Raw genomic sequence first — 27,621 nt, 5'->3', positions numbered from 1 at the left:
TTCCCCCTCCCTTCTTTCTCCCTGGTAAGTACAGACTCAATTCCCTTGAGCCTCAACAAGGGAAAAATCAAACAGGTCTTAAAAAGCAAAACTTTGAATAAAAAAAAGTAAAAGCTGTCTCTGTAATCTAGATGGCAAATATTACAGGGTCTTTCAGCTTATAGACACCAGAGAGAAGCCTCCCCCCAGCAAAAATACAATTTAAAATACTTCCAGCAAACACAGAAAACAATTAAAAGACTATAACCGCCTTTCTACTTAATATTCACTATTCTGAATAGATAAGAGACTGTAGCAGGGAGATTGGCAAGAAAGCTGGTTGCACGTCTAGTCCCTTTCAGGACCCAGGGAGAACAAAGCAAAACCCAAAAACCACAAACAAAGGCTTCCCTCCCCGGAGATTTGAAAGTATCTTGTTTCCTGATTGGTCCTCTGGTCAGCTGTTTTTGGTTCCCTGTTTTTTAACCCTTAACTATCTGTTTATGACAAGGGGAAGCCAGAGTGTCGGGCTGGGGAGAGACTGGGAACGGAAGCAGGCGTGGGGGATTGGAAGTCCGTGGATGAGAATGAGACCGATCGGATGAAGAGCCGGGGGGATACGGAGAGTGGCTGGGAAGGAGACTGGGCCTGTGGGAAATAGTATGAGGCCGGGTCCTATCGCGGTACATAGGCACGAGGGGACCAAACGAAGGTCACCCCGGCCGCCTTAATTCTAGCATTTGTTTTTGCAGCCTTAAAAATATTCTCTTAATGTAGTTTCCGTGTGGTGCGTGTAAACGGTTAACAAATGGAAACCACGTAGCCTGGTGTCTGGCTTTGGTAAGAGCCTGTGAGCGATGGGGCTCTGCTAATGGCTTCCGTCGTACAGCTCCTTAGGTGACCGATCGTCGGGCGCTAACTCAACTGGAGAGCCTCGCCGCTTGCACCCTATCCCTCCCTGCTCCTGGAGCGGCGTCCAAGCTACGCGTGTGGCTTCGGCACGGGGACCCGACGGCAGGGGATAGTTCTTTGCGCCTTCTCCCTCATCCCTGCGCTTGCCCGGGCTCGGTTTGGTCCTACGCGGTGGTTTCCCCAGGAACTGAAATGGGGGGGCGGGGGGTGTTTGAATTTACGGGGCGGGTGTCAGGACCAAGGAGATAAATAAAAGACGTGAATAAAATAAATGTTTTGTTAGGATTATGCAAATTTAACATAAGAATAATGCAGGTTACACCAAAACACATAACAGGTCTAGATTTCTAAAAAATATATACATTTTAAAAAAAAAAGTATTTTAATTTACATTGACTTTTGAAAAGTAAGCCATCGTGGGGCAAGAGGAAACTCCTCTCATGGATCAGTAACTAACTGGTTAAAAGATGGGAAACAAAGGATAGGAATAAATTATCAGTTGTCAGAATGGAGAGAGATAAATTGGTTTTAAAAGTGCTATCCCTAAGGGGTCGGTACTGGGACTATTAATCTATTTTTTATGAATATGTTGAACGGTAACGGTGAGCTGGCAAAATTTGCAGATGATACAGAACTATTCGAGATAGTTAAGTCCCAGGCAGACTGCCAAGAGTTACAAAGGGATCTCATAAAACTGGGTGACTGGGCAACAAAATGGCAGATGAAGTTTAATGTTGATAAATGCAAAGTAATGCGTATTGGAAAACAATCTCAACTATACGTACAAAATGAAGGAGTCTGAATTAGCTGTTTACGCTCACGAAAGATCTTGGAGTCATTGCGGACAGTTCTCTGAAAACATCCGCTCAATGTGCAGCGGCGGTCAATGATTCCCAACGTTCTGTTTGCTTTTTAAAAAAGAACAGCGGTGCTTGTGGCGCCTTAGAGACTAACAAATTTATTTGAGCGTAAGCTTTCGTGGGCTACGGCTCGCTTCTTCGGATGTAGCTCACGAAAGCTTACGTTCTTTTTGCAGATACAGACTAATACGGCCGCTACTCTGAAACCTTTGCTGTTGTTTAAAGAAAGGAATTATCCCATTGCCTCTGTATAAATCCATGATACGTGTACGCCTTGAAGAGCGTGTGCTGATCTGGTCAACCGTCCTAAAAAATATATATCGGAATTGGAAAAGGTACAGAGATGGGCAACTAAAATAATCAGGGGTATGAAACGGGAGGAGAGATTAAAATGACTGAGAACTTTCAGCTTAGGAAAGAGATGACTAATGGGGATATGATAGAGGTCTACAAAATTTTGACCGGTGCGAAGAAAGCGAATAAGGAAATTTTATTTAATCCTTCACGTAACACAAGAACTAGCAGTCACCCGATGAAATTAATAGGCAGCGGGTTTTAATAAAACAAAAGGAAGTACTTCTTCACGCAATATAAAGTCAACCCAGGCGACTCTTTGCCAGGGGATGCTGTGAAGACCAAAACTATAACAGGATTATAAAAAGAACTAGATAAATTCCTGGAGAACAGGTCCATCTGTGGCTATTAGCCAGGATGGGGAGGAATGCGACACCGTGCTCTGAGTGTCCCTAGCCTGTTTGCCAGAAGCTGGCAATGGGCAACGGGGGATGGTCACTTGACGATTACCTATTCTGTTCATTTCCTCTGAAGCGCCTGGCCTTGACCGCCGTCGTAACACAGGGTACTGGGATATATGGACCGTCGGTCTGACCCAGTAGGACCGTTCTTATGTAAAAATTAATTATAATAATAAAAATATTTAGTACAGAAACTCCCCAACGTAATGCCCTCCCGAGATAGAAACAATGTGAGATGACAACCTTGGCCCGCTAGGAAACGTATATATATATAAGTTTCCATTCCCAGTCAGAAATCTAGCATTCTGGAGTAAAGTGACTAAAATATAGTCCAACAAACAAATGTTTATTTAACGTGCCCCTCGCTTTTCCCTCCACCGCAGTCCACTCACCGATGTTGTCCTTGGTCAGTGGAGACTCAGAGTTCAGATGTGCTTTCACGTGACTACACCTCCCAGTTGGGGGACGAGAGGGCACCTTGCGCGTTCCTCCAGCTGCTCGCTGTTCGCTCTGGCCGCGTCCGTTCGTCGTGCCGCCGTTCGCTCCGCCGCTCTGTTGCCGATGGCCCTGCGCGGTCACCTTCTGCTGCCGTCTGCCACTGTGACCTCTGCGAGTTGGTCTCTTGAGGTCGGTGATTTCAGCTGAGCTCTCGATGCGGGAACCTCGCTCGCTGCTAGTGCAATCTGGGCTCTCTCTTACACAAAAACACAAGTGGTCACTTAACAGAACAAAAGACTCTCTATGGAGCCTAATCGGCTCTGTCTTTAAACAGTGGAGAGGGACAGATCCCCACCCTCTCTCTCGATGCCTTCCAATCATCACAGGCTAAGTACAGTTCTACTGCCTTTTACTCGTACTATAAGAACAACATTTCATCCCCCGTTTCCCCACGTTCAAGTGGTTTGTAACCCGACCCCAGACAAAATCTATCACTTGGACAACAGAGCTCCGTTTGCTGGATACTTAGGTAGATTAGGTGTGAATGTAAATATAATCTGGCCCCTAAGCCTTCTCCCGCAGCCCCAGCTCATCGCTAGCTGTCAGGGAGAGCTCGTTTAGACTTTGCTTACAAATGGTCATTTGAAATTATTAGGTTGGCCGACATCGTAAAAAACAACAGCCGTGTAAGGAGCGAGGAAGCTAGTCTATGTTCATACTTCTCAAATCTATTATACTTTTTCAGATACGCATATTTTATCATACACCGTACAAGCTTTTAAAGTGTGTATTAATGGTTCGGTTTAAATTCAGATTTCCAAAGGGTCACTAAATTGGTATGTACTTAGCTCACAAAACTAGGGGGGGTGTCGGGGAAATCGCTGGTCCTACGCTGGCTCCTCTCGGCGGTTGCCTTAGTGGCAATGACACGCCTGCCTGCCTGCCTGCCTGCCTCCCTCCCTCTCGGAGGAGCACCAGCCATTTCGTGGGGTATTCTGCTTCCGGCGGCAGTCGGTCCAAAACCTCTCGCACGATGCTCCCGGACGAGTCCTCCCTGAAGCGCTAGGCTCGGTTCGGCCAAGAGCTGTAAATTTCTCTAGCTAAAACAGATCCGACGGCAAAGGCGTCCGAGCTAGAAGGGGAAAATCGACACCGGCCGCCTCGAACGGCAACCGTTGCCTCGGTCGTGGGAACGCGAGCCGTGTGACGGGTCTCCGGACGGCTCCCTGAGCGGCCGTGACTAGTACCGAGAATGACGGGCAACGGCCGCCGGTAGACGGTGCTGCCGAGCGGAACTGGGGACCGTCTTAGAGTTCCCGAGATCCAGATATGCCCTTGAATTCAGCAGTCTAGGCGGTAAGTTCATGGCAGCCACTCAGCTTTAACAGGTCTGCGGGTAGCTTTATCACCAGCCGTCTGTGTGACAACGGCGTGACCAAAGGACAAAAGCGTATCGGTGTCTTAGTCTGTACGGTGGCCAGGAACCCGGGGCCAGACGCTGGCAGAGAGTCAAATACACACTTTGTGCGTTCCAACTAACGGAGCAAAACTCCCTCTCGCTGGCTCACAGAAAAAGCCCTTCTCCCGGTCATGGGAACGACGGAGGGCTGCGAGTGCAGCTGGGGCGTTAGCACCCCGCAGGCTGCTCTGTCAAAGCTCTCCCTTGCTGCCGCCGAGGAGAGAACATTAGCTATTAAATAAAGCACATCCTCGCGCCCTCTGCCCTGCGGAGGCGTCTACTCTGGGCCGGGCTCGTTTCCGTCACGAGCTCTCTCTCGGGTCACACGTGGGACCCGGCGGGCGTGAGACAGCTACGGACAAAGGAGTCCATCCTGAGTGTGAGTTCCAGCCTGCCAGCCCTGCGAGCTGAAGCCCCGTATTTACCCGTCTCCCAGGGCGAGCGCTGCGGTCGGAGCTGTGCCGCCACCCTCGACTCGCAAGAGTCATCGTTAGGGTTCGGAAGGGGGCCGCGTCTCCGTGGCCTACGCCGTCCTCGGTCGAGTCTACCCGCCGGAACGACGCACGCGTGGAAATAGAGTAAATAACCTCCGGTCGAGCCTAATACTGCAAAACCTGGCTTGCCCGGCGTTAGGGTTGGGCGGGAGGTTGCTTCCAGGCAGGGGTTGGGCTCCCGCTGTCGGAGGCGCTCGTTTCTGCCTGGGCACCTTTTTGTCGGTATCCTGCCTACTTTGAATCTGTAGGGCCATAAGCTTGGATTCTGCCTCATCTTTCTTCCTTTCCAACTGTCGATAAAAATGCTGTGCCGCAGCCAAAATACCTTCTAAATCCTTGCCTTCCCGATCCGCTACGTTAATCCTTAACTGTTCTCCTACTTTGGGCAGGAGTCCCTGCACAAAGGCGGCCACCGCTGCTTGCTTTGCCGTCTCCTCAGCATCATTAATCCCCGAATACCGTTCAAACGCTCGCTTAAGGCGTTCCATGTAATCAGCCGGGTTTTCTCCTTTATTTTGTTTACGAGCATTTATCTTAGTCCAGTCTGTTTTCTTAGGGCAGATGGAGAGAACTTCCCTAACCAGTGCATCCCTTCGCTCAATTGAGCCCTCTTCGGTAAGGTTCTCGCTGGTTTCTGGCCACTTAGCTTTTTGGAAAAGGCGATAAAGTGTTTCCTTGGGCAACATGGCTCTTCAAAGTTGCTCCTTGTCCACCCAGGAGGGGTTATAGCACCTTACTACCATACCTCATTGTTCTTGGAATTTAACTGGGTCGTCTCAGATTTTCGGGAATTTATCTATCAGATTGTATAAATCGCCTGGTGACCGAGGGCCGTGCACGGTTACCGACCCGGCAGGCCCCGGTAACTGTCGTAAAGGAAAAAGACTAGTACTTGTCCCGGTTCCGTGTCCTTCTCTCAGGAGCTTCTGAAGGCGGGTGTTCCAGGCTACGTGGTCAGAGGACATCAAAATAGCCTGATACTCTGGTGAAGTTAACATTTTTTTAATAGAAGTTATCCTGCCCGACAGCCGGCGCAACGGCGACTGTTCATCCTCGCTGTCTGGCTCTCGATCCTCCATCGTTCCCCTTATGTCTGCTATTAATTTTTCGGCTTCTGAAGATAGCCTATCAAAAGCCGCTATCTGTTCGGGCGTTAACTCGGGAGTTTGAGTGGGGGTCGGAGAGGACGCTGCTGAACGCGAGCGACTGGAACCCTCCTGGGATGGGGAGAAACTGGAAGAGGTCTCTGACTGCTCTCCCGGGGTTGAGCTTTGAGACCCCGAGGAGTCTATTCTCAAGGGGTTATACGGGGGCGGGGAGCGGGGCCACTGGCTGCATTCCACAAACAAGTCGATTAACTCATCCGAGGGGGCCGACGGGGCCGGTTTCGGGGCTGCGGTAGTGGGACGGGGTTTAGAGGGACAAAGGGGAACCAAATCAGTCACAGGGGGGCTCGGCATACTTCGAACATAACCCAACTTTTCCTGTGCCTCTTTTAACTGGATTTTAGTTTTTCTTGGGTGTCTTTAAGGCCCCTAACTTGGGATTCCTGACGTCGCTTTCCCATCTCATCGTGCCATTCGAAGTACGCATCAAACTGTCCCTGACGCACGGCATTGGCGAGGAGCGCACCCCGCAGATGCACAATCCCGTCAAGGTCGAAACTTCCCTCCAGGGGAAACTGCAGTTTCGGATCGTCTCTGGTATACCAATTCCACTTTTGCAAATATTTACGCGTCGACGGACTACGATGTCCGTACATATATGCGGCAGGAGTGCCTTTTGGCGGGACTGGACTCCCCTTGGATTGACCAGCCCCCATTCCTGCTTCAGCCTGCTTTCACTCAAGCCACGCACGCAAAGGAACGCTTATAGGATTACCACGGCTCTAACGCCTATGATCTCTCAACCTGCCCTGGGCAGGGGAACTAGTAGGCTTTCGCTGATCCACGCCACGGCGGGAGACCTACTACGGGGAAAGAGGTACGGGAAGAAGGGAAAAGACGGGGAAAACACACACGCACCTCAGCTTTCAAGCCGCTTACCAAAGCCTGCTAGCTGAGGAAGCTTCACAATTTCTCAAAGCTCAGCTGTAGGGCTTGCTTTCGAGGCACTCCCGGTCACGAGCTTTCGCTTCGCGGGAGGCTCGGGGCGTCTTCCCACAGCTGTCGCCCACGCTGGCCGCGTGGCCCACGCACACGGGCGCTTTTCCTGACACGGCCGTCAGGGCGAAACTTAGACCCGGGGCCCGGCCAAACCTAGTCGGACGGGACTCCCGGGGTGCTTATGACCCAAGAACGGATCAGGATACGCCGGACCGAAAGAAGCGCTGTCCGTGGGATGCCGGCTGTCTCGTTCCCCCGGGGTTTTGCTTTGGCTCTACTCTAAAATAAAACTTAACTCTTAGACACCAGGTCCGGACTGCTATTCCAGACAAGTTCCTTTCTGTCTTACAGGAGAAGGGCGTCGGGCCTGCCTGATGGCTAAAAGTTCAAATCCAGCTTGTGACTTACCCCAAACCGGAGCCTACGGACTGGTCCTCCGCCAAACCCCAATAGAGATTTCAAAAGGTCTCTTACCTCTTAGGTGGGCCCGGGGTTGGGGAAAGGTCGTCCGCGGTCCTCCGATCCGGGAAAGCCTCCTTGTGGATTCCTGGCCAACGCACCAAATTGTCGGGGAAAAGACCGCCACCTTAACGATTTGATCAGACAACCTGAGGCGCCTTTATTGATTTACAGGTAATTCAGGTATGCATACCGGGAGAGCCAGCATGTCCCCTAGCAAGGGGTAAGCTGCTCTGCCCTTACAGATTTTACCAGAGCTGATCAAGCTTAAAACCGCAAATTATCATATCTCGCTTACACGTTAACACAACCTTATTTGGATTATCATATAGCTTACGCTGCAAAACACAATTGATATTTTCCTTATATGGCATAAATATTGCAATTTTGCAAGCAACTGACTTTTATATTTCCTTGCTGGTGTCCTTTGGCCATCATGTGGCCCTGACTGTTCTGTTACCTCTACTTGTGGTTACTTTGAGTAAGCTTTGCATGGCCCCCTGGGATCCTCTTTCTGGAGTCCGGTTTTCCCGGTGCCGGCCAGATGGCTTTTGTGCTGACAGACGAGTTTAATTTTGTGCCGATAAGCAAGCGTTTAACTCTGTGCAGACAAACACGTTATTAAGGCAAGTTAGCATAAGGCCGACAAAGCCTTTGTTATAATACTTACTTAAGCTAAAGGGGAATTCCATACAAGCCATTATCAGGTATCATATGGTAGGGCAGTGTTGAGCTGGTTACCTTGTGACCCCTCCTTGGGATCTACCTTATGCATCGTACGCAAGTCAAAACTATTATATTTATCTATAGCAAAACAGGTTTCTAAGGGACTCATTGTCTCTTTTCCAGTTCCTCGTTTGTCAGTGTTGCATACCCTGTTTCTTTGTCCTTTGAACAATTAGAGTCTTAACTCCTACAAGTATTGTTTAGCAGAAGCCTAAGGCCGTTATATGTGAGACTATAAAACTATTGCTAAGCTTATTTAGGCAAGGCTATTAAACTAGGGGAGGGGGTTTGTTTTCCCTATCACCCCGACCCCCGCCCTACGCTTGGGGGTGAGTATCGTAGAAGTATAGGATTGGAAGGGACCTCGAGAGGTCTTCTTAGTCCAGTCTCCCGCACTCAAGGCAGGACTGAGTATTATCTGCTTTATTCCGTATCTGCTTCCAACTAGCTGTGCGTGACAAAAGCTTCAGTCCTCGATACTATAGCACGGGCGCTGGCCTGGCTAGCGTCTCCCAATGCAGAAAGAGAGGCAGTGTGAGGCACCGTAATATTCTGGCCCAGATTCTGCCCTGAAATGACATCTGCTTGGTGCAGGGGATCAGAGGGCCGTCAGAGAACCGGTTCTGGCTCCCCAATTCTGTGGCCTGATCTATACCGTTCTCAACCCCAGCGTAAGATAGAGCAGCCTTGGGGGTTCCCATCATTCCCAAGGAATTGACGTGCTCACGACCCGTCCCCTACTATGCCAACGCGTCCTGCGCCGTCCAGGATGATTGGCGCAGAACCCGGTACGCTCGATTCCCATCTCTTCACGATGAAAGGACCGTGGGGGTCTCTAAAAGAGCTGAGCAAATAATTAAAATCCACACTTGTCAATCCCTACCAAATGTCTCTCCGGGCTATCTCTGAGCGTAAGCCAGGCCAGAGTTCCACCCGCTCACGGATGCGTACGATGAACCGCCTGGGTCACCTCTCCCTTTGACACGCCTGGCATTCAACACAAAACTTGTCTGCCCGAGTGCCCCCGAGGGGTAACGCCATCAGACTCGGTGGACTCGTGCCAGAGATGAGGTCGGTGCCTTAATGCGCCGGTGGAAAGCCTCTGTCCGTGGGCCAGCTCCAGCTTTATTCCTTTCTATGCTTTTCGTGACATTTCTTCAATATAAATGGGAACGTCGATGTTTTTGCCGGCACTTAACGCAGTTATTTCTGTCCCTCGCCCCGTGTCTCGTCTCCCCTTGACGACGCAGTAAGTCAAACTAGCGCTTTCCAGCCTCGTAAGACTAACGTACCGCTCTGCACTCAGATAACTCCTTTCATCTGAGGATCCCAGGGGCTCTCCAAATATCAGTCCATTAACCACTCCACCCCACCCCCAGGAGAGGAAGTATTAGCCCTCACTGACAGATAGGCAAACAGGGAAGACACGTGACTCACCTGGGGCCTTGCAGGAGTCAGAGGCAGAGCCAGGCGGAGAACGCTAAACTGCGTCGCCAGTCCTGTGCTCTCCGCGCTACGCCGCGCTCCCTCCAAGTGCTGTACAAGCCTTAACGTTTCCAGCATCTTTGGGCCAAGTGGGTAGGTGAGCAATGTGATCGACATTTTATAGGTAGGGAAACCAAGGAAGTGACGGTAAATCCCAAACCTGAACGGCCGGTCCTCGGTGCCATAGTTAATGGAATTGAGGACTTCCTGGCTCCCAAGCCTGTGCTCAGACCGTCTCTCGCTCTCTCTCATTCCCCTTCGCCACCCCTCGCCCCACACCCAACGTGCGCGCAAATAATTCCCGTGAGTCGTAGGAATAAAATAAACTTCTGGCCCCGCTCTCTGTACTGATACATGTACCCACCTGTTTAAGCTAAGCGCCTCCTCATTAACATGCTATTTATATACCGTCGCTCTGGATGGCGTTTGATATGCACGCAGCAGGCTGGGTGCTGTTCACGCTGGCTCTGCAGCTCTCACTCAACCTGTCCTCCTCCAGTCTGTGCTGTAGCAGACGGAAAAGAAATCGGAGCGGTTCAGTTAAAAGAGGGGGATGCGCGTCATCGATTCCTGCCATCAAAGCGTTGCCTGGCGAGCTTCCCTCCTGCAGCCCCCCCAACTCATGGCAGCCCTGCCCAGGAAGGGGATAAGGATCTAGGAGCCTGAGTTCTGTCTCCTTGGCCCATGCGTTGGCAGGCCAGCACTGCCCACCCCAGGTTTGCTCGGTGGCTAAACGGGGGACTCCTTACTCCAGGGCTGGCAATTCAGCACCTTTCATCAGCACACAACAACATTCGTTTTCTCAGTTCAGAGCTAGCCCGGCTGCGATTCTGGTGCGGGGCAGGGGCAGGGCATCGGTTTGCAGCAGGGCCCGGTCAGGAATCATCGCTGAACCACATATTTACTGTCGGATGAAAGAGAGAGAAAGGAAAGCAAATGAATTCCCCCCCCGCCCAGCGACTGCTAATGATGAAGTGAGATTGTACTGAACTGAGTCACAGTGTAAACGTTAATAAAGGTCACGTTAATGACTGGCTTAATTAATTGAGGAATTATAAATTAGCTGATGCGAATTTGCTTTATGAACTGCTCCTTTCTGGCACTAACCCTCATCTCTGTCACGGGGCTCTCACTCGGTTTCCTACGCACCCACCCCCAAGCGGCTCTCAGCTAATGGGGGTGCGCCGCCCCCTAGCAGCGCTAGGAAGTCGGAGCAGCTAATAAGAGACAATATTACCACGCTGGAGTGAAGAGCTGCCTCTCTTTGTAATTAACGTAGTGGACGTGGCACAGAATTGGACTTTGAGGATTTCATCAGCTGGCTAAGTCTCACTGTTGGGAACCAAGACCGCATCGACTCCTGGAAGAAGAAGTAAGGGGACCGTTCCTTAAGAAGGAAGTTGGGGGAACTGGTCAGTAGGATACCTGTGTGTACCCCCAACCCTGTCATGCAATCAGAGTGACTTTCGGAAGTCACTCAACTCCTCTGTGCCTCAGTGTACCCCCCGGGTGATAATAGTCATCTACTCCCTCCCAGGGTGATATGGCTTACCCAATCAGTGTTTGTAAAGCACGACTTCGGGGCAGGGTCCTAGTCTGTGATGGGAGCTCCGAGATGCTACCTCAGTAAAAGTAATAAATCTGTATCTAAATCCTTCCTGTACGGTCAGACATTGCTCAGCATATGAACAAGGCTCCACCCTGCTGGACGGTTGTGCTCTTTGCTGCTGTTAGGTATATCTCTGTCATGGTATAATTCCCCACTGTGAACCTTAGCGTCCAAAAGATGGGGTGCCAGCATGAATTCCTCTACGCTTAATTACCAGCTTAGAACCTGTAGCGCTGCCACCAACCAGGAATCCCAGTGCCTGGTACGCTCTGGTCCCCCCAAACCTTGCCTGGGGACCCCAAGACCCAAACCCTCTGGATCTTAACACAAGGAAAGTAAACCCTTTCCCCCACCGTTGCCTCTCCCAGGCTTCCCCTGGAAAGATCACTGTGACTCAAACTCCTTGAATCACAAAACAGAGAGGACAATTCACCTTCCTCCCTGCCAGACTCTTCCCGGAGAGAAAGTAATCCTGATACAGAGCGAAATTAGCCTCTCTCTCCCCCTTCTTCTCCCCACCAATTCCCTGGTGAATCCAGACCCCGTCCTCTGGGGTCTCACACCAGAATAAAAAAAAAAAACAATCAGGTTCTTAAACAAGAAGAACTTTTAATTAAAGAGAGAAAAACTAAAAATTATCTTTGTAAATTTAAAATGGATTATGTACAGAGTCTTTCAGCTATAGACATTGGGAATACTCTCCCAGCCTAAGTATACAAGTACCAAATTAAAATCCTTTCAGCAAAAATACAAATTTGAACTCCTCCCAGCCAAATGCACATTTGCAAATAAAGAAAACAAACATAAGCCTAACTCACCTTATCTACCTAGTACTCACTATTCTGAACTTATAAGAGCCTGTACCGGAGACATTGGAGAGAAACCTGGTTGCACGTCTGGTCCCTCTGAGCCCCCAGAGTGAACAACCACCAAAAACTAACAGCACACACAGAAACTTCCCTCCCTCCCTGGGGTGGGGGGGGCAATGGATGACAAGGGATTAGGGCTCAATGCAGCACAGCTCTGAAGGTCAATGGAACTCACACGCCCTCCCACCGTGGCACAGCACAACCCAGCCCCAGGGAAGGACAGGGGAATCCATGAGAAGAAGCGGGTCAGATGGAAAGCAGCGGGGAAAGACAAAGTCTTACCATCATTTGGTGTAAGCAGGTGCCGCACCAGTGAAGCCAAGAGTCTCCTAAACATTCGGGCCAGAAGGGCCCATCGAGATCATCTAGTCTGACTGCCGCACGTTGCGGTCCACCGTCTCCACCTGGCGCAGAACCGGCTGTGCTTATGGATCTGGGGGAAATGATGCTAATTCCCACCACGGCATCGCTCTGTGGCCAACCGACCGTATTCTTTACATTTGGAGCCCTGGGATGCCGCCTCGCTGGCTCAGAACAGTGCTACGCCTCGAGAGAGCCATGTCCAGTGGCCGCACTCCCTCTCCAATCCGCCAGCAGGAGGTGCTCACGTGGCAATGCGGTACCCATCGCCGTCCCCCGTGCTGACGCCTGTGCCACCTGCAGCCCAGGCTGAGTGGGACAGCATGAATTCCTCCCCAGCACCGTCCACAGCTGCCTCAAAGCCACCGGGCAAGATGCTGGAGTCCACATTCCGCATGGCACCTTAACACCATCACAAACGCCAGTGCAAGCTGGAAATTAGATGATCGCTAACCATCAGAGGACTGTGGTTCTAGAACAGCCTCCCAATGGGGGCAGCGAGGGGCAAACACCCTACTAGTTTTAAGATGGGCGTTTGATTAGTATCTGAACGGGATTCCATGACCGGGCTGCCTGTGATACCGGGGGCTGGGACTCATTGACCCAGAGGTCTCATCCGGTCTTCTGTTCGAGGCAGCTCTCCTATATAAGGAGATCTGCAGCCTGTTCATTTTGCCAGCCACTTCACAGGGGAGAAATCATCACACGACACCCCCGTTCTTCTCGCTGCCGCTGAGTCTCAGAATGAAAGAGTAAGTCAGATCTAGATCCTGTCACCCTAGGTTGCGAGTTCAAATCCAGCCTAGGGTCAAGATTTAAATATCTATCTCGGGGCTGGAGGGATAGCTCAGTGGTTTGAGCATTAACCTGCTAAACCCAGAGTTGAGAGTTCAATCCTTGAGGGGGCCATTTAGGGATCTGGGGCAAAAATCTGTCTGGGGATTGGTCCTGCTTTGAGCAGGAGGTTGGACTAGATGACCTCCCTTCTAACCCTGATATTCTATGAAAGAGCCCCATGGGGGGTGAAGAGTCAATACACTGCAGCTTATACACACACATAAGAGCAGTTCACCAGTCCTTCTGTTCCTCTACCGCATGAACTATAGAAACTCTCCCATAACTGGTAGCAGTAGAAGGTCCCTTACCCAATGCCTGCGGGGTAAAAATCATACACAAAGTCCATTGCAACGGTCCAGAAACCAGTCTGAGAACTACTGCTTTTTATTTAAAAGAACCCCCAAACGTGTGTTACTAATGGTGCCTCGGCTCCTTATTGTGGAAAAGTTTGTTGTTTTTTTTAAATCTGGTTTACGGTTCACCGCCTATGCTGTTTGTTTGCTTTTTGCAGCTAGGCCGGTGTAGCTTGACTGGTCAGTTTTACTTCCACGTCACTCCTGCACTAGCAGTCTTTGGTTACAAACAAACACTGCAGGCGAATGGCTAAGCCCCACAAATTAAAGAAAAATAAACCCTGCACTTTCCAAAGTAGCAGGAAAACATGAAACGTTTCGAGGAGGTTTATAAAGCTGTAACACAAACATGCTCTGAATGTGGAATCTAAGGGTCCTAACGGCCTCCCTTCAATGTAACGTAAGAATTTAAGATGGCGCTAAAGCCGACATGCGGCCAATAGAGCGAGCGCTCCTCCTTTTGGTATTCTATCTGCCCTGAATTTAATGCTTTGTGACACATGTATTTACCCTGGTAAATCAATGGAGGTTACAGGCTTTTTTCCAGCAAAACTCAGGTACCTTAATTTATTGCATTACATGGCCATATCAAAGGCTTTTCAGAGATCAACAGAAAGTGCTGTAGGGTAAATTTCCACTACCACTTACCAGGGAAAAAAGACCACAGAGAAGTCAGGTAATAATCAGCACTTTAGTGTCGATTTAGAATGGAGATTAGATTAGGCACTGAGTGGCAGTAATTCCACCAGAAGGTCTGGGCTACAGCAGCAAAGAGAAAACGTGAAGACTGTAGAGACTAAATCGATATCTCGGAAGATAAAAGGGAGCCGAGAAATTGGCTGATAATTATTCAGACCCGCCGTTCTGAGGGAAGGGTAATTAAAGCCGTATTCTCATTAATGCGTACCTTGCCCCGGCCATTCTTCAAAGAAAACCTAATAAGGCTGTGAGAAGAGACTCTGATTCCTCACGTCTCTCTCAGAAAGGGGTGCCCGTTTTGGGAGGGGATGGGGAAGGTCAGGAGGAGATCTTGGAGCAAGCAGAGGAGAGGTTTAAAAAAAGAATAATAATGATCTGTCCCATCTACCTTCCCTCCCTCTGTGGTACTTTGGAAAGTCAGATGTAGGCTATCAAAGACGGGATCGGTAAAACCTCTGGGATTCAAACCTTCGAGAGGAGCCGGAGTCAGAAAAATCACAGGCTTTGGAGTTAATTACAGCACTGAGAAAAAACCAAAACCGGCCTGGAATTTTGAAACGCTGTCGGCGGCCAAATTCAGATGAGCGAGGAGGTACATTGCGTTCCAATCTTTGCAAAAGCAAAGCCAGGCACAGACCGCTGCCGTTAGTTTAACCCTTAGTCTCTGGGTGGGAAAAGCCATTTCCCTGTCACTCGGGGGAAGCGGCACGGCCTGCCCGGAGGAGATGGGTTTGAGTCCCCAGCTCAGCCACTGATCTGCAGGGTGACGACAGTTCCCCTCTCTGGGCCTTCATCAGGGCTGCACGCAGCGGTTTGTTATTGTAGGATCTCTTTTGACTGCCAGGTTGTATATGCCACTTTTAAAAGGAGAAAAAACTCTGTGCTAACAAAGATTTGTGTTGAATCAGATCAAATTCCAGGCCCATCGGTCTGGGCAGGGTCCCCCCTTCGCTACTCAACCAAAGACCACGCGGTCTTGGGGCTGTCTTCCTGGGGCAGCGTAGCCGGCCGCCTGCGATCCCTGACCGTCATCGTTTTGGGCTAAGATATGCGAGGAGCCGTGTCCGGCCGTTAGAAATCTCCTGCCCTGTCTGTGCCATTTAAGGGCCTCCTCCGTGGCCTTTCTCGAGAGCGCAGAAACGCCGGGGGAAATTATCAGCTGTCTGATAACTCGGTGCATTCAGATAAATAAATCTCTCTTTCTTCCTGAGGTCAGCCCCGCTGGGCTCTGTGCCAAAGGCAGCTGCTGCTTACCCCACCATCAGTTATTAACGAGGTTCAAAGTCAGGAGAATTCCTCACTCCTCGGTGCCTGGAGCAATGTCTAGACTGAGTCGTGAAGACTCATGAGTGAAGTTAAGATTTTGTCACGGGTATTTTTAGGAAAATTCAGGGACAGGTCGTGGGTAGTAAACAAAAATTCAGAGAAGACAGTGACCTGTCCTTCACTTTTACTAAAAGTAACCTGGGGTGGGGCTAACAGATGGAGCCCTGCCAGGGGCTGATTGCTGGCCACGGCTCTGGCTCCGCTACCGCTCCTGCAGCAGGGGCTGGCCGCCAGCCCCCGTGGCCACTGCTCCTGCTCTGGAGGTGAGTACGTGGTTCTCTCTTGCAACCAGTGCTGCCTCCTCTAGGAGGTTGGTGGACATTTGGAGAAGCTCCCAACCTCAAGTGGGATGATTAAGGACATCCTGGGGGAGTGAAAGGGGGAATAGCCTGGGGGGCAGGTGACAGTACTCCACCTGCAGGCGAGGGACCGGGTTGCTGAGAGCAGGGAAAGTGTGTGGTGTAACTCAGCCCTCTGGGTGCTCCACTGACAGGGCTAGATCCACAGAACCCCCACCGTCAAACTCACTGGGACTTGGTCTTGTTTTGCAGATGGACAGAGGTGAGTTCCAGCAGGATTCGGTCCTCAAGCAGCTGGAGGTTCTCAAGGAGGAGGAGAAGGAGTTCCAGAACCTGAAGGTGAGCAGCGGCCTGGATCCAGCCTCAGGCACCTAAACCCCTTAGTATCGTATGTGACTTGCAGTAGCCAACTGAGATCAGGGCCCCGGTGTGCCGGGTGCTGCACAAACACCTAGGCAGAGGCGGTCCCTGCCCTGAAGAGCTTACAGTGTGAACAGACAAGACAGAAGGGAAACAGGCAGGGACTTCTCCAAGCTCCCAGGCACAGCCAGAAATAGAACAGATGTTTGCTGGCTGCTAACCCAGAGCCCTGCCCACTGGGCCTCAGGCAGCAGCCACGAGAAGCTACATTTCAGAGCCCGGCTCCCAGGGAGCAGCTGCAATAAGAGATATAATAGGTAAGTGTAATAGCGTCAGTAGTTCAAAGAATGTCAGGGTTGGAAGGGACCTCAGGAGGTCATCTAGTCCAACCCCCTGCTCAAAGCAGGACCGATCCCCAACTAAATCATCCCAGCCAGGGCTTTGTCAAGCTGGGCCAGAAAAACCTCTAAGGAAGAAGATTCCACCACCTCCCTAGGTAAACCGTTCCAGTGCTTCACCACCCTCTTAGTGAAAGGGTTTTCTTAATATCCAGCCTAAACCTCCCAAACTGCAACTTGAGACCATTACTCCTCGTTCTGTCATCTGCTACCACTGAGAACAGTCTAGATCCATCATCTTTGGAACCCCCTTTCAGGTAGTTGAAAGCAGCTATCGAATCCTGCCCATTCTGCTCTTCTGCAGACTAAACAATCCCAGTTCCCTCAGCCTCTCCTCGGAAGTCATGTGCTCCAGCCCCCGAACCATTTTTGTTGCCCTCCGTGAAGTGAAACTTGGGGTACGCAAGACAAATCAAACTCTTGAAAGGGGTACGGAAGTCTGGAAAGGTTGAGAGCCAGTGATCTGAATCACTGTTGGGTTACAGGTTTTCATAAAAGACCTTACTCAATACACTTGTATGGCACAGTAATATTGCATGCAATCAGCCGATTCAGTTGCTTATCACTAGAGGTGAAGACCTCCTGTCTTTATAGGTAAGAGGCTATCTGCCCAACTCGCTGGGTTGGTCGCTTTGTTAACCTTTTATGTAAATATACCTTTGCTATCCCTGCCCAACAACCAACCTGGTCAGAGAAGCAAATATCCACTCCTTTGTCTAGGACAGACTGGGTTATTCCTTGTTTGCCAAACACATTTTAAGAACATAATTCTAGCGCGTATCCATACAGCACGCAAGAATATTAATGAGCAGTGAGTTATTTGTTTCCCTATGCTACGTCGCGTGCCACCCGGTGGGTTTATATTTAGGAGTTAGGTGTAGTGAACGTATCGGGCCTGACACGCGTCGCTGACAGACCCCCGAAGGGCTGCTGCGTCACAGTAACTTGTCTCTCCCCTCAGGACCCCACCAATGGCTATTACAGCGTGAACACCTTCAAGGACCACCACTCCACCCCCACCATCTCCCTCTCGGGCTGCCAGCCGGACCTGAGGCCCGCCAACAAGCAGCGGGTGCCCACTGGCATGTCCTTCACCAACATCTACACCACCTTGAGCGGGCAGAACCGCCTTTACGACTACAGCCAGCGCTTCGTGCTGGGCATGGGCAGCAGCTCCATCGAGCTGTGCGAGCGGGAGTTCCAGCGGGGCTCCATGAGCGACAGCAGCTCCTTCCTCGACACGCAGTGCGACAGCAGCGTCAGCAGCAGCGGCAAGCAGGATGGCTACGTCCAGTTCGACAAGGCCAGCAAGGCCTCGGCCTCCTCCTCCCACCACTCACAGTCCTCGTCCCAGAACTCAGACCCCAGCCGGCCCCTGCAGAGGAGAATGCAGACGCACGTGTGAGCGGCCGGGACGTGGCCAGCAGTGGGGGGTGGGCGGGGACAGATGGCCTGGGGCAGAGGCTTTGGATACTGGGGAGCCCCCAGCAGCTGGGAGCTGCAGAAGTGATCTTGGCCCAAGCTTTATTCTAGTTCTCATGAGTTTATTTTCCAAAGCGCTTTTGTCCACAGTAGAACGACACCCCCTGGCTCCTGTGGGGTGCCTGGGGGAGGAAGGAGTGTCTTGGGCAGCTCTTCCCACCCCCCCACCACAACCTCCGAAGACTTGCAGTCTCCTTCCTAGCCCCGTGGGGCAATGTGTAACCTGGGACCATTGCGGGGCGGGGAGATTATACAGCAGCCAAGACCAAACCGATTCAAGCACAAACCACGAGGAAGGCTGGACCTGGAGACTGGCACTGTCGGGAGGGGAAGGGGCGCGCCTTGCCGTGACCTTGGCACCAGCGCCCCCAGTCCCCGCCCAGGAACCGGAAGCCTCTTCCAGGGTGTTTTCCTCGGTGCCCCCCTTCGGAGAGAGAGACGCCTTCCCCGCGTGCTCTGAGGAGTGCCAGGAGCCCTGCGGCTCTCAGTGCACCCCTCTAGAGCTTTGTTTGGGCCAAGAACCACCCTGTGCCCACGGCCCCTCCTCACGTGAGCCTTCCGGCCTTTCAGCACTTACTTCACTTAACAAGAACTGTCCCCGTCGGTCAGGCACGGGGACAGCTTCCCACTGGCCCAGGGGCTAGCGGCACGGTGGCCTCCCCACGCACACTGACAGGACCACACTGCTACGGCCCGTTGGTTTCCCCCCAACGCCTCGCCTTTCCTCTCCTCTGCAAACCCTCCCAAGGGGGCTGCTTTCCCTCTGGGAAGCCGACGAGGGAGTCGGCTCAGAGATCTTCCTCCGGCTTCCGCTGCGTTTCCACAGGACGACGCTCCGGGGAGTTTGCGTCTCAGACCCGTCGCCGCACTCCTACCGCCGCACGCGACTCCGTGACTCTGAGCCGTGTTTGCTGACCACGAGAGGACGTGGCTTCATTTAAGACAGCGCAACGGAAACATAACAGGCGCCGCTGTAACGTAGGCGCACTGACGCTGCTAAATCTGGTTCTCTTATTTCATTTGGTGTTCAGTGTCCATCATAGTACAGCGTGTCTGGGGACTGACACGGCGCAAGGGGGCCCGTTCTGCTGCTCCACAGCAGTTCTCATGCGCCAGGGGACTCTGCCGTGAGCCATGAACTGTCGTTGGACACAGCGCAGTGGAGGACTCTCTCTATCTGAGTTGGGTATGACAGTCAGAGAGGACCCTCCCAAAGCAGGGGGGCACGCCAACAGAGAGCAATCTCTTACCGCTGCTTGTGTATAACCCCAATAGCACAACTGGAAGATTAATACAAGCGGTGTAACCAGCTCCTCTGCGTCTGGGCCCTTTCAGGTTATTTGGAAGCTATCAAATAAACATGTCCGTTCGGGGAGGGCACATACACCCAATTTCACTCTGCTTCTCTGTTTCTAAATGGAGTCTCCTTAGGGCAGGCCTTGCGGATCCCGGCTGGGTCGGATCCGATACGGTCCTTCCCTCGGCAAAGATGGCAGTCACCGTGACAATCTCATGTCATTAGGCCAGAGCGTGAGGTTAATTTTGCTGTGGTGATCTGGCCCGGCTCCTTGTTCTCATTTAACTTTCATATTACAGGGCTTTGGCCCCAGTGTGCCGGGGGCTGTATGAACGCATAGAGGCTCCGAGGCAGAATTTGGGGGAATTCAGGCCCACCCTAGATCTGGACTCACATTAACACATCAGAGGCCATAGGGCGCTTCAGAAGGGGCGGAGGTTTATTGCTATGGTGGTAAAGGAGCAGACCTTGATCCATTTATACTCTGGAGCCATATTTATTACGGTAGGCTCTAGGGCCTCCCGTTGGACAGGGCGCTGCCCAAACAGAATAGAGACCAGACCAGCCCCTAAAATCTTGCAACCTAGATGAAAAATCCTCCCTTCTTGTCAGTAAAATAGCTCTGCTTACTAAAACTGAGGCGGCCTGTGGGGAAAAAATCCACTTTGGTCTTTTCACCCTTTGTTTGCGCTTGGTCCCTGTACTTCATCACTCAAGTCAAACTGAACAGGCTAAGGGTAAATTTCTCAAAAGCTCCTAAATCACTTTAGAACCTAAATGTTATTGAAAGTCAATGGGACTTCGGTGCCTAGTAAGATTTGAAAAAGCATCCAGTTGCCTATCTGCATCTTTAGGCACCTTACTACCTTCACAAATCTGCCCCTAAGTGCCTAAGTTACTTCTGTAAATGCCATTTAAGCACCTAAGTCACTTAGGCACCTTTTAAAAAAAATGTTCCCCTTGGTCCTTTTCTGCATCTCATTGGTGGGTTGTAAATGCCACTCTTTAAATCCAAACCACCATTAAAAACCAACCCCCCCACAAGCCTGGGTTAGCTGGAATTGGGAAATAAATACATACAAGTCATAGGAACGGTTCAGTTGACCCTAGGAGTGTTTGTTAAAGGATTTGTCAAAAACAAGGGCATTTATACCGGGGATTAAACTATCCCAGGAGCATTTCCCTTTAATTGTAAAAAAGGCCAGATTCTGCTCTCCGTTCCCCCCGTGTAACTCCAAAGTAACTCCCTTGGCTTCAGAGGACTTAGTCCTGATTTACACAGGTGTCGAGGACAGAATTTGGCTTTATGTGCAAATTCTCTCATGCATAAGGAAACCAGGGAGCGTTCCTGGGGATCTGAAATGGATACCAGCTCTCAATAGCTAGGGATCACCGCACCCCATTGCACTGCTGCCCCGTACTATATAACAGAGCACGTGTGACTTTTGGGTGGCTGGCGGCCAGGCGACAGGACCGAGCCCATTGCCTCCAGCTCCCCAGCCCAGAGCTGGGGCAGGTTGGCAGCGCGGGGCCGAAGGAGTCGTCTGGCCACCTCCGGTTTCTTGTACAAAGTGTAAATGTCTCTGGGACATTCTCTGGTCAGGACTCGCTCCTGTCTCAGTCCACTGGGACAAGTCAGAGCTGTGAGGATTGAGGCATGTGGTGGGTGAAGGATTAAAATGAAAATAAAGGCCTGAGAAACAGAGGGACTACAGTAATGGTTCCTAACTGCCACCTGTGGAGCATTTGCTGGTCGTCTGTGGAGACACCCTCCCATATTTCCAACTAATACACCCTATTAGGGGTAGTAACTCCCTCCCCTCCACACACGCTTTCCCATGTAGCTGAGGGGAGAGGCCCGCCAGACAGGGGCCACTTACATGTTGAGCGGGAGGTGTAAATACCCACACTAGCTGTAATCGAACTAGCGCACTGAAAGAGCGTAGCCCCGGTGCGAGCGTCCCTAGCGCCTCGGATGGGCTCAGCTAACCCCTCCTGCTGCCGTGGCTACGCTCTGTATCTAGCGCGCTCGCCTGACCGCAGCTAGCGCGGGTACGTCTCCTCGACCTGGGAATTGCAGCTCCCACCTGCAGTAGAGAAGGACTCGCGGCGATCGACTGGTAGACCACGCTCTGGGCTGGAGCGTTCAGGATCCGCTGGCCCAATTGACTGTAGAGATTGGAACGCTTCACACGGCCCTGGAACGTTTGCAGCTTTACAAACAGCCAGTAGTGAGTTCAGCTGTACCAGACCCCTGTGGAGGCGAGTCAGGATTATCCCCGAGTACGCATGGTTCTATCCCACACCTAACCCTTAGACCACAAACCAAGCCTGGACAGCACCAGGGCGAGACAGCTGGACAGGACCTAGTGTCTCCACCCCCCTGCCAGCCAGAAAAGCACTCAGTCACCACGACAGTCCCTTCTGGTAGCCTTAGTTTTGTCACCAGGCTCTCAGCATCTATCCGGCCAGCCAGCAGACAAGCTCTGGGAATACAGGGGAAACTCACTTCCTTCTCACACGCAGAGCCAAGGACCTTACACCCCTGGCCTTTTCTAAGAGGGCCTTCACGTTTCCCAGTCTCCCTTCCGCCACCCCACACCGGAGAGTCACTCCAGCCACCTGCTCGGCTTAGCGTCAAGCTCTAGGGTTAGCCAGCCCACCGAGAGAAGGAATCACAGACAGTGCGTCATTAGAGTTAGGGACGGCAAGGATCATCTAGTCTGACCCCCAGCCATGATGCGGGATTTGTTGCATCTAAACCATCCAAGGCAGAGGGCTCTCCAGCCTCCTTTTGAAAACCTCCACTGAAGGAGCTTCCACGACCACCCCATGGCTACGTTCTAAAGAAGTCTTTATGGGTTCCACGGCTGGAACGCGGCTGCATCCCAGGTGACAGGAGGCAAAGGCAAAGGCAGGCGAGAATGGGCCGTGTCTAGAGAAGAGAATGCCAGTAAGCCTGGATGGGAAGAACCTAGCTAGGCCGCAGGAGAGTCAGGGCTCTGGTGGATGCTGGAACTTTGAAACTGATAAGAGACTAATTGCTTGAAAAATCAGACTCCTGGCTCTTTGTGGCCTCAATCGGTCAAACGTCTGTCCTGTTTTCCCCCTCAAACAGGCATGTTCTGCCCTGATTTCCGCTAGAGATGGCCCAATCCCAGTCCTCCTCTGAGCAGCCCTGGAAACCCCTCCTGAATCCAGGGCCACCCAGAGCCGGGGGGCAATTTGCCCCAGGCCCCCATGAGAGTTTTTCGGGGCCCTTCACTCACTCCGGGGGCCCCGGAAAACTCTCACGGGGCCCAGGCCCCCGGAGCTTCTTCCGCTCCGGGTCTTCACCAGCGGGGGGTCCTTACCGCCGACGCGCAGCTGAGTCTTCGGCGGTGGGGGGGGCCCTTCTGTTCCGGGACCCGCCACCGAATTACCGCCGAAGACCTGGCTGCACTTTGGTGGCGGGTCCCGCTTCGGCGGTAATTCGTTCACGGTGGGCCCCCGCCGCAGGTCTTCGGGGCACTTCGGCGGCGGATCCCGGAGCGGAAGGACCCCCCGCTGCTGAATTACCGCCAAAGCGGGGGCCCCCCACCGCCAAAGACCCCAGGCCCCCGGAATCCTGTGGGCGGCTCTGCCTGAATCCAGCCTGGCTTGGGAATTCAGGAGCTGCAGGCCAAAATTCCATTGATTAAGGTTCTGTTACAGAGACAGCTTGCAGGTGCCATTCTGCCTGGGGCGTGGCTGGGTGCTGGGGGTGGTTCTGGCTTTGGGCCTGATGGGACTCGTGCATCGAGAGTAGCTGCAGGAAGTTTGCCCAGAGGAAAGCGATGGCTATAATTCTAATACCGTCCAAAGCAATGCACAGGTGCAGCCCACCCCCAAGCATACATATCAGTCCTGCTTCCCCGGACGACCCGTGTGTCAAGGACCATCCTCGGAGTGCTTCCACGTGGCAGAGCCGGGCAACTCTTCTATTCAGCTGTTTCATTCATGTGAAATGCACGGGCAATATCCTTGTTCCCCAGTTCCTGGAATAAGAGACCCCGGGCTCATTCCTGCTGATTTCCTGGTACACGGGGTGGCTAATTCTCATGATTTTGTCTGAGATTTCTCTCAAAGCTCCAACTGCTGGAGCTATTAGCTGAGAATCTTAGCTTTCCTTTTGTTAAAAAGTACATTGCGAGCGCTGGTGGGTAAAGAGAAAAGCTGGAAAACACAACCAAAAAGGCTCAGAAAGCAGAAAACGAGCCCAAAAGATATTTTTGAAAAATCTCACGATATTTAAACTGATCTCATGACTTCGCGAATGCCTGAGGTTGGCAATATGGTGTGCGTGGGAGAATTTCGGCAGCATGGTACCATATCCACACCCGGAGAAGACAGAGGGGGACAAACAATCCGACCGACCAAAGGAGCAGAACACAGCAAACTGAATATAAAATCAGGCCTCTCTCCCGCATTCTGTCTGTAAAGCCACTGCTTAGGCAAGGCTTTTAAATGCATGCAGGCATACAGTGGATGCTATAGATAGACAAAGACACGATCACACGGTCTGCATAGGGAGAGCTAATCAGAAGCTAAAGGGAAAACGTTACGTTAAAAAGCAGCTCAATGGCCAGAAGGCAGGGGAGGTTGAGAATCCGAACGCACCCTGGGTACGCTGCATTGGGCGGAGCAGATGTCCTCCATAGTGACCCTAACCAAGTGTCTCAGAAAACCACCACTAGGAGTGAGAGACTAGTTCAGTGTCCACGGCTCTAGCCCTTGGTGTCTCTTGACCAGTCTCCCTAGCAGCAAAATCCCCAGCCCTCCACAGAGGAGCCAGAGTGGCTCACTCCAACCCAGATTTAGCTCCCAGCAGCTCCTGCGTGGATCCAGAGCTGAACATTGAGGCCCAGGGTGGGTGATGGGAGAGATGGCAGGTAGCAGCTGTCCATATTGCAGCACAAAGGGGCCCTCCAGCTACCTCCAGGATGGGGCCTTCGGTCCACAACAGCAACGGTCTGGGTCGTTAGCTGGAGAGTAAGTAAATGGCTCAGCGAGAGCCGCTGGGACTCTCTTCCCCGGGGAATCAGGACCCAGTGGGAGAGATGATTATGCAGCAATCTCCACTGAAACAGATCGGTCCTGCTGCTTCCTCTGCATCCCTCAGCTCCTTATCACCAGTGAAGGCAGATGCTGCAGAGCGAGACCCAACAAGCTCTGACCATACAGTGCCCCGCAGGGCCTGGATACCTCAGGGACTTGGCAATGGATTGTGGGTCTTCCACCCCCAAGAGACTTCACTGCCCAAAGCCTGGGAATGGGTCTGAGACCCCACAATGGGCCAGTGCTCACATCACAGCACCATTCGTGGCCATCTCAGCAGAGAGGGCCACAGCAACTGAACTCTTGCCTGGAGCTGGTCCCTCCAGAGCAGGGGGCGGCACATTAAATGGGGCCCGGGGTAGGGCCTTGTTCTAGTATCACAGCAGCACGAGGAACGCAACTGAGATCTGGGTCACGTACGTCCACCAGCCTCCACCCAAAGAGCTCACAATCAAAATAGACCGAGGATCCGACACAGAGAGGGGCAATGACTTCCCGGAGATCACACAGCCGATCACTGACACTGCCAGGAACAGAGTCCTGGTCTCTGGAATCCTCGACAGGTGCTCTATCCACTGGAACGCGCTACCTCCCCTTGTTTCTGCTGTGCCTGCTCTGGGTTGTCTCCCCAGGACATAGCAAAGCTGGCTCTGCTCTGAAATCAACAGCACTTTTGTTTCCAGCAACTGGAATCCACTCGGTTAAACGTGCTGCAGAGGCCCCAAATTGCAGGAAGTGTGTGGGAGCGGAAGGGGGCAGAAGCAGGACCGTGGGGGGGCGACGGCGGGATGAGGAGATAGGCACTCTCACGGCACTAGAGGCACGTCACAGGCAGCAGGGACTGAACCAGGCACCTCCAGCTCTTAAAGCAGGAGCGCCGGCTGCCTGAGCGAGGAGACCCGGTTGGCTCTGTTAGCCATGCTCCCCAAATGCTGTATGCGATCCAGTCACCGCTAAAGGGAGACGGGACGCCACCCGGGGGGCGTGGAGAAGGTGTTTGAATGACGAAGAAGGGCAGCTCAGACTATTGGAAGTTCCTGGCTGCTGATCTCCGGGCCCCAACCCAGCTGGACTCCTACAGCCAGACCCACCTGCCCCTGACCTGCAGGGGTCTCGATTGGGCTATACACTGACGGACGGGGGATTCCAAGGAGGCAGCTGTACTCTAATATTTGGCCACAAGGGGGGCAGACGGGACCCATGGTGTGTAAACCTCCCCGCAGCCTGTCCCGCATAATCATTAGCCTGATCCCTGCAGCCTCAGCTAGGCTGCCTGACGGGGCTGTCGTTTATCAACTCAGTTTATTAGCTCAAGCTGCAGCATGGGGCTCAGGATCCAGACTGCAAACCCCAAAGGCTCTGGGCCCCCAGATTTTTTTTTTTTTTTTACAAGGATGTAGCTGCCTAACTCACACTGAAAGCCTAAAATATCTAGTCCAGGAGGGCTTCTTGGATCCCGGGCTTTGCATCAGCCGGTTACAGAGTGAGGGGCTACTTGCAAAATTCAATCCCAAATCCAGCAGACTTGGGGGGTTCAAAGCAGGTGCTCTGCTTCAGGCTCCTCGCTAAAATAATCGCACCTGCCCCAGCAGCAGCCTCCTTTCCCAGGGCCTTTGCGAACCAGGCACCGACAGGAATGGCAGTGCTGGCCAGTGTCAGGATACCCGGCTAGACGGAGCAGGGGCCTGCTCCCGCCTGGCCATCCCTACGTTCCTGTGCTAGGATCCCACACCTGAGCAGGGGAAAACAGATGCAGAATGCCGAGGACCGCAGGGTTCTCCCCACTTCCTGCCAGCCTGCCCCCCCTCCACACTACCAGCTCTTGGGGTGGGCCCTGGCTTTTCTGTGATACGTCAGCACCGACTGCTGAGAGCATCAATGTGCGGCTGCTTCTAACACCGCAGGGCCAGCAAGAGAACTCTGAGGATGGGACAAGGAAATACCCATCAGTCTCTTACTATCCACTAAGCAGTATGAGCTAGTGGGTAGAGCGACGGCCTGCTGCTGCGTGACCTTGGGCAAATCACTTCCCACGCTCCGTGCCTCCATTTCCCTGTCTGTACAATGGGGATAATGAGACTGAGCAACCTCCTCTGTAAAGCGCTATGAAGTCTACAGCTGAGAAGAGCTCAGCATTAGTATTGTTTCTCCAGCACGTACCACCTGTCGTAACAGAAACGTACCCTCAAAGGGTGCCAGGGGATGCTTGTGGCCCAGGAGCCCCGCAAATCTCCCTGCCTCTAGGAAACAGAAACCACATTATTTCTGCTGGGATTCAGAGCCTGACTGCAGCACTAGGGCCTTAGCGTCTTTGCCAGCACTGCCTCAGACCCTGTGCGGGGTGGTTAAATCCATCACTGACTGGAGCCCATCGCTGCTGCATCTTGCTGCCCCCGAGATCACCCCACCTCCAACCACACCCAACACCGCACAGACCAAACGCCATCAGTGCAGCTCCAGCTCGTCAGCTGGCTTCCATCCCTCCTGCAGCTAAATAGGGACATATTTCAGTAAGTGTTTGTGTACAAATGCAAGACGTCTAAATATTAATATAGGCGAACCTAAGTGCCTGGTATTAAATGAGGATATTGTTATAACAGGCACCACAGAAACTTGGCGGAATGATGATAATCAATGGGACACACTAATACCAGGGTATAAAACACACAGGAATGACAAATTAGGTCGTTCTAGTGGGGGAATGGCACTAGATGTGAAAGAAACCAGAGAGACAAATATAATAAAAATCTTAAATGAATTAAACTGTACCACAGAATCTCTATGGATAGGAATTCCATGCTTGGATAATAAAAAGGGGAATACCACAAATATGAGCAGGCCAGTTAAATAGAAATTAAAAGAAACAGTCACCAGAATGAAATGCCTGCAAACTGCATGGAAACTATTTACAAACATCGTAATAGAGGTTCAAATTAAATGTATACCCCCCTCGCCCAAAAAAAAAAAAAAAAAAAAAAAAAAAA

At 52.0% G+C, this 27,621-nt stretch overlaps 1 protein-coding gene across 2 annotated transcripts in view; it reads left to right on the top strand.

The window, feature by feature from the left end:
- The window catches only part of KIRREL3 (kirre like nephrin family adhesion molecule 3), a 741,361-nt gene extending 722,234 nt beyond the window's left edge, over positions 1-19,127 (top strand). For both annotated transcript variants that reach the window (XM_032772016.2, XM_032772015.2), the window contains 2 exons: positions 16,277-16,363; positions 17,744-19,127. In XM_032772016.2, the coding sequence (XP_032627907.1) occupies positions 16,277-16,363; positions 17,744-18,187 (531 nt within the window). In that variant the 3' untranslated portion in view covers positions 18,188-19,127. The remainder of the gene's footprint in view (positions 1-16,276; positions 16,364-17,743) is intronic.
- The last annotated feature ends 8,494 nt before the right edge of the window (positions 19,128-27,621 follow it).

The sequence above is a fragment of the Chelonoidis abingdonii genome, chromosome 18 (genome assembly GCF_003597395.2).
Source record: "Chelonoidis abingdonii isolate Lonesome George chromosome 18, CheloAbing_2.0, whole genome shotgun sequence".
Taxonomy (NCBI): Eukaryota; Metazoa; Chordata; order Testudines; family Testudinidae; genus Chelonoidis; species Chelonoidis abingdonii.
The sequence above is the reverse complement of the archived record's forward strand: the minus strand, read 5'-3'. Positions and strand labels throughout refer to the sequence as shown.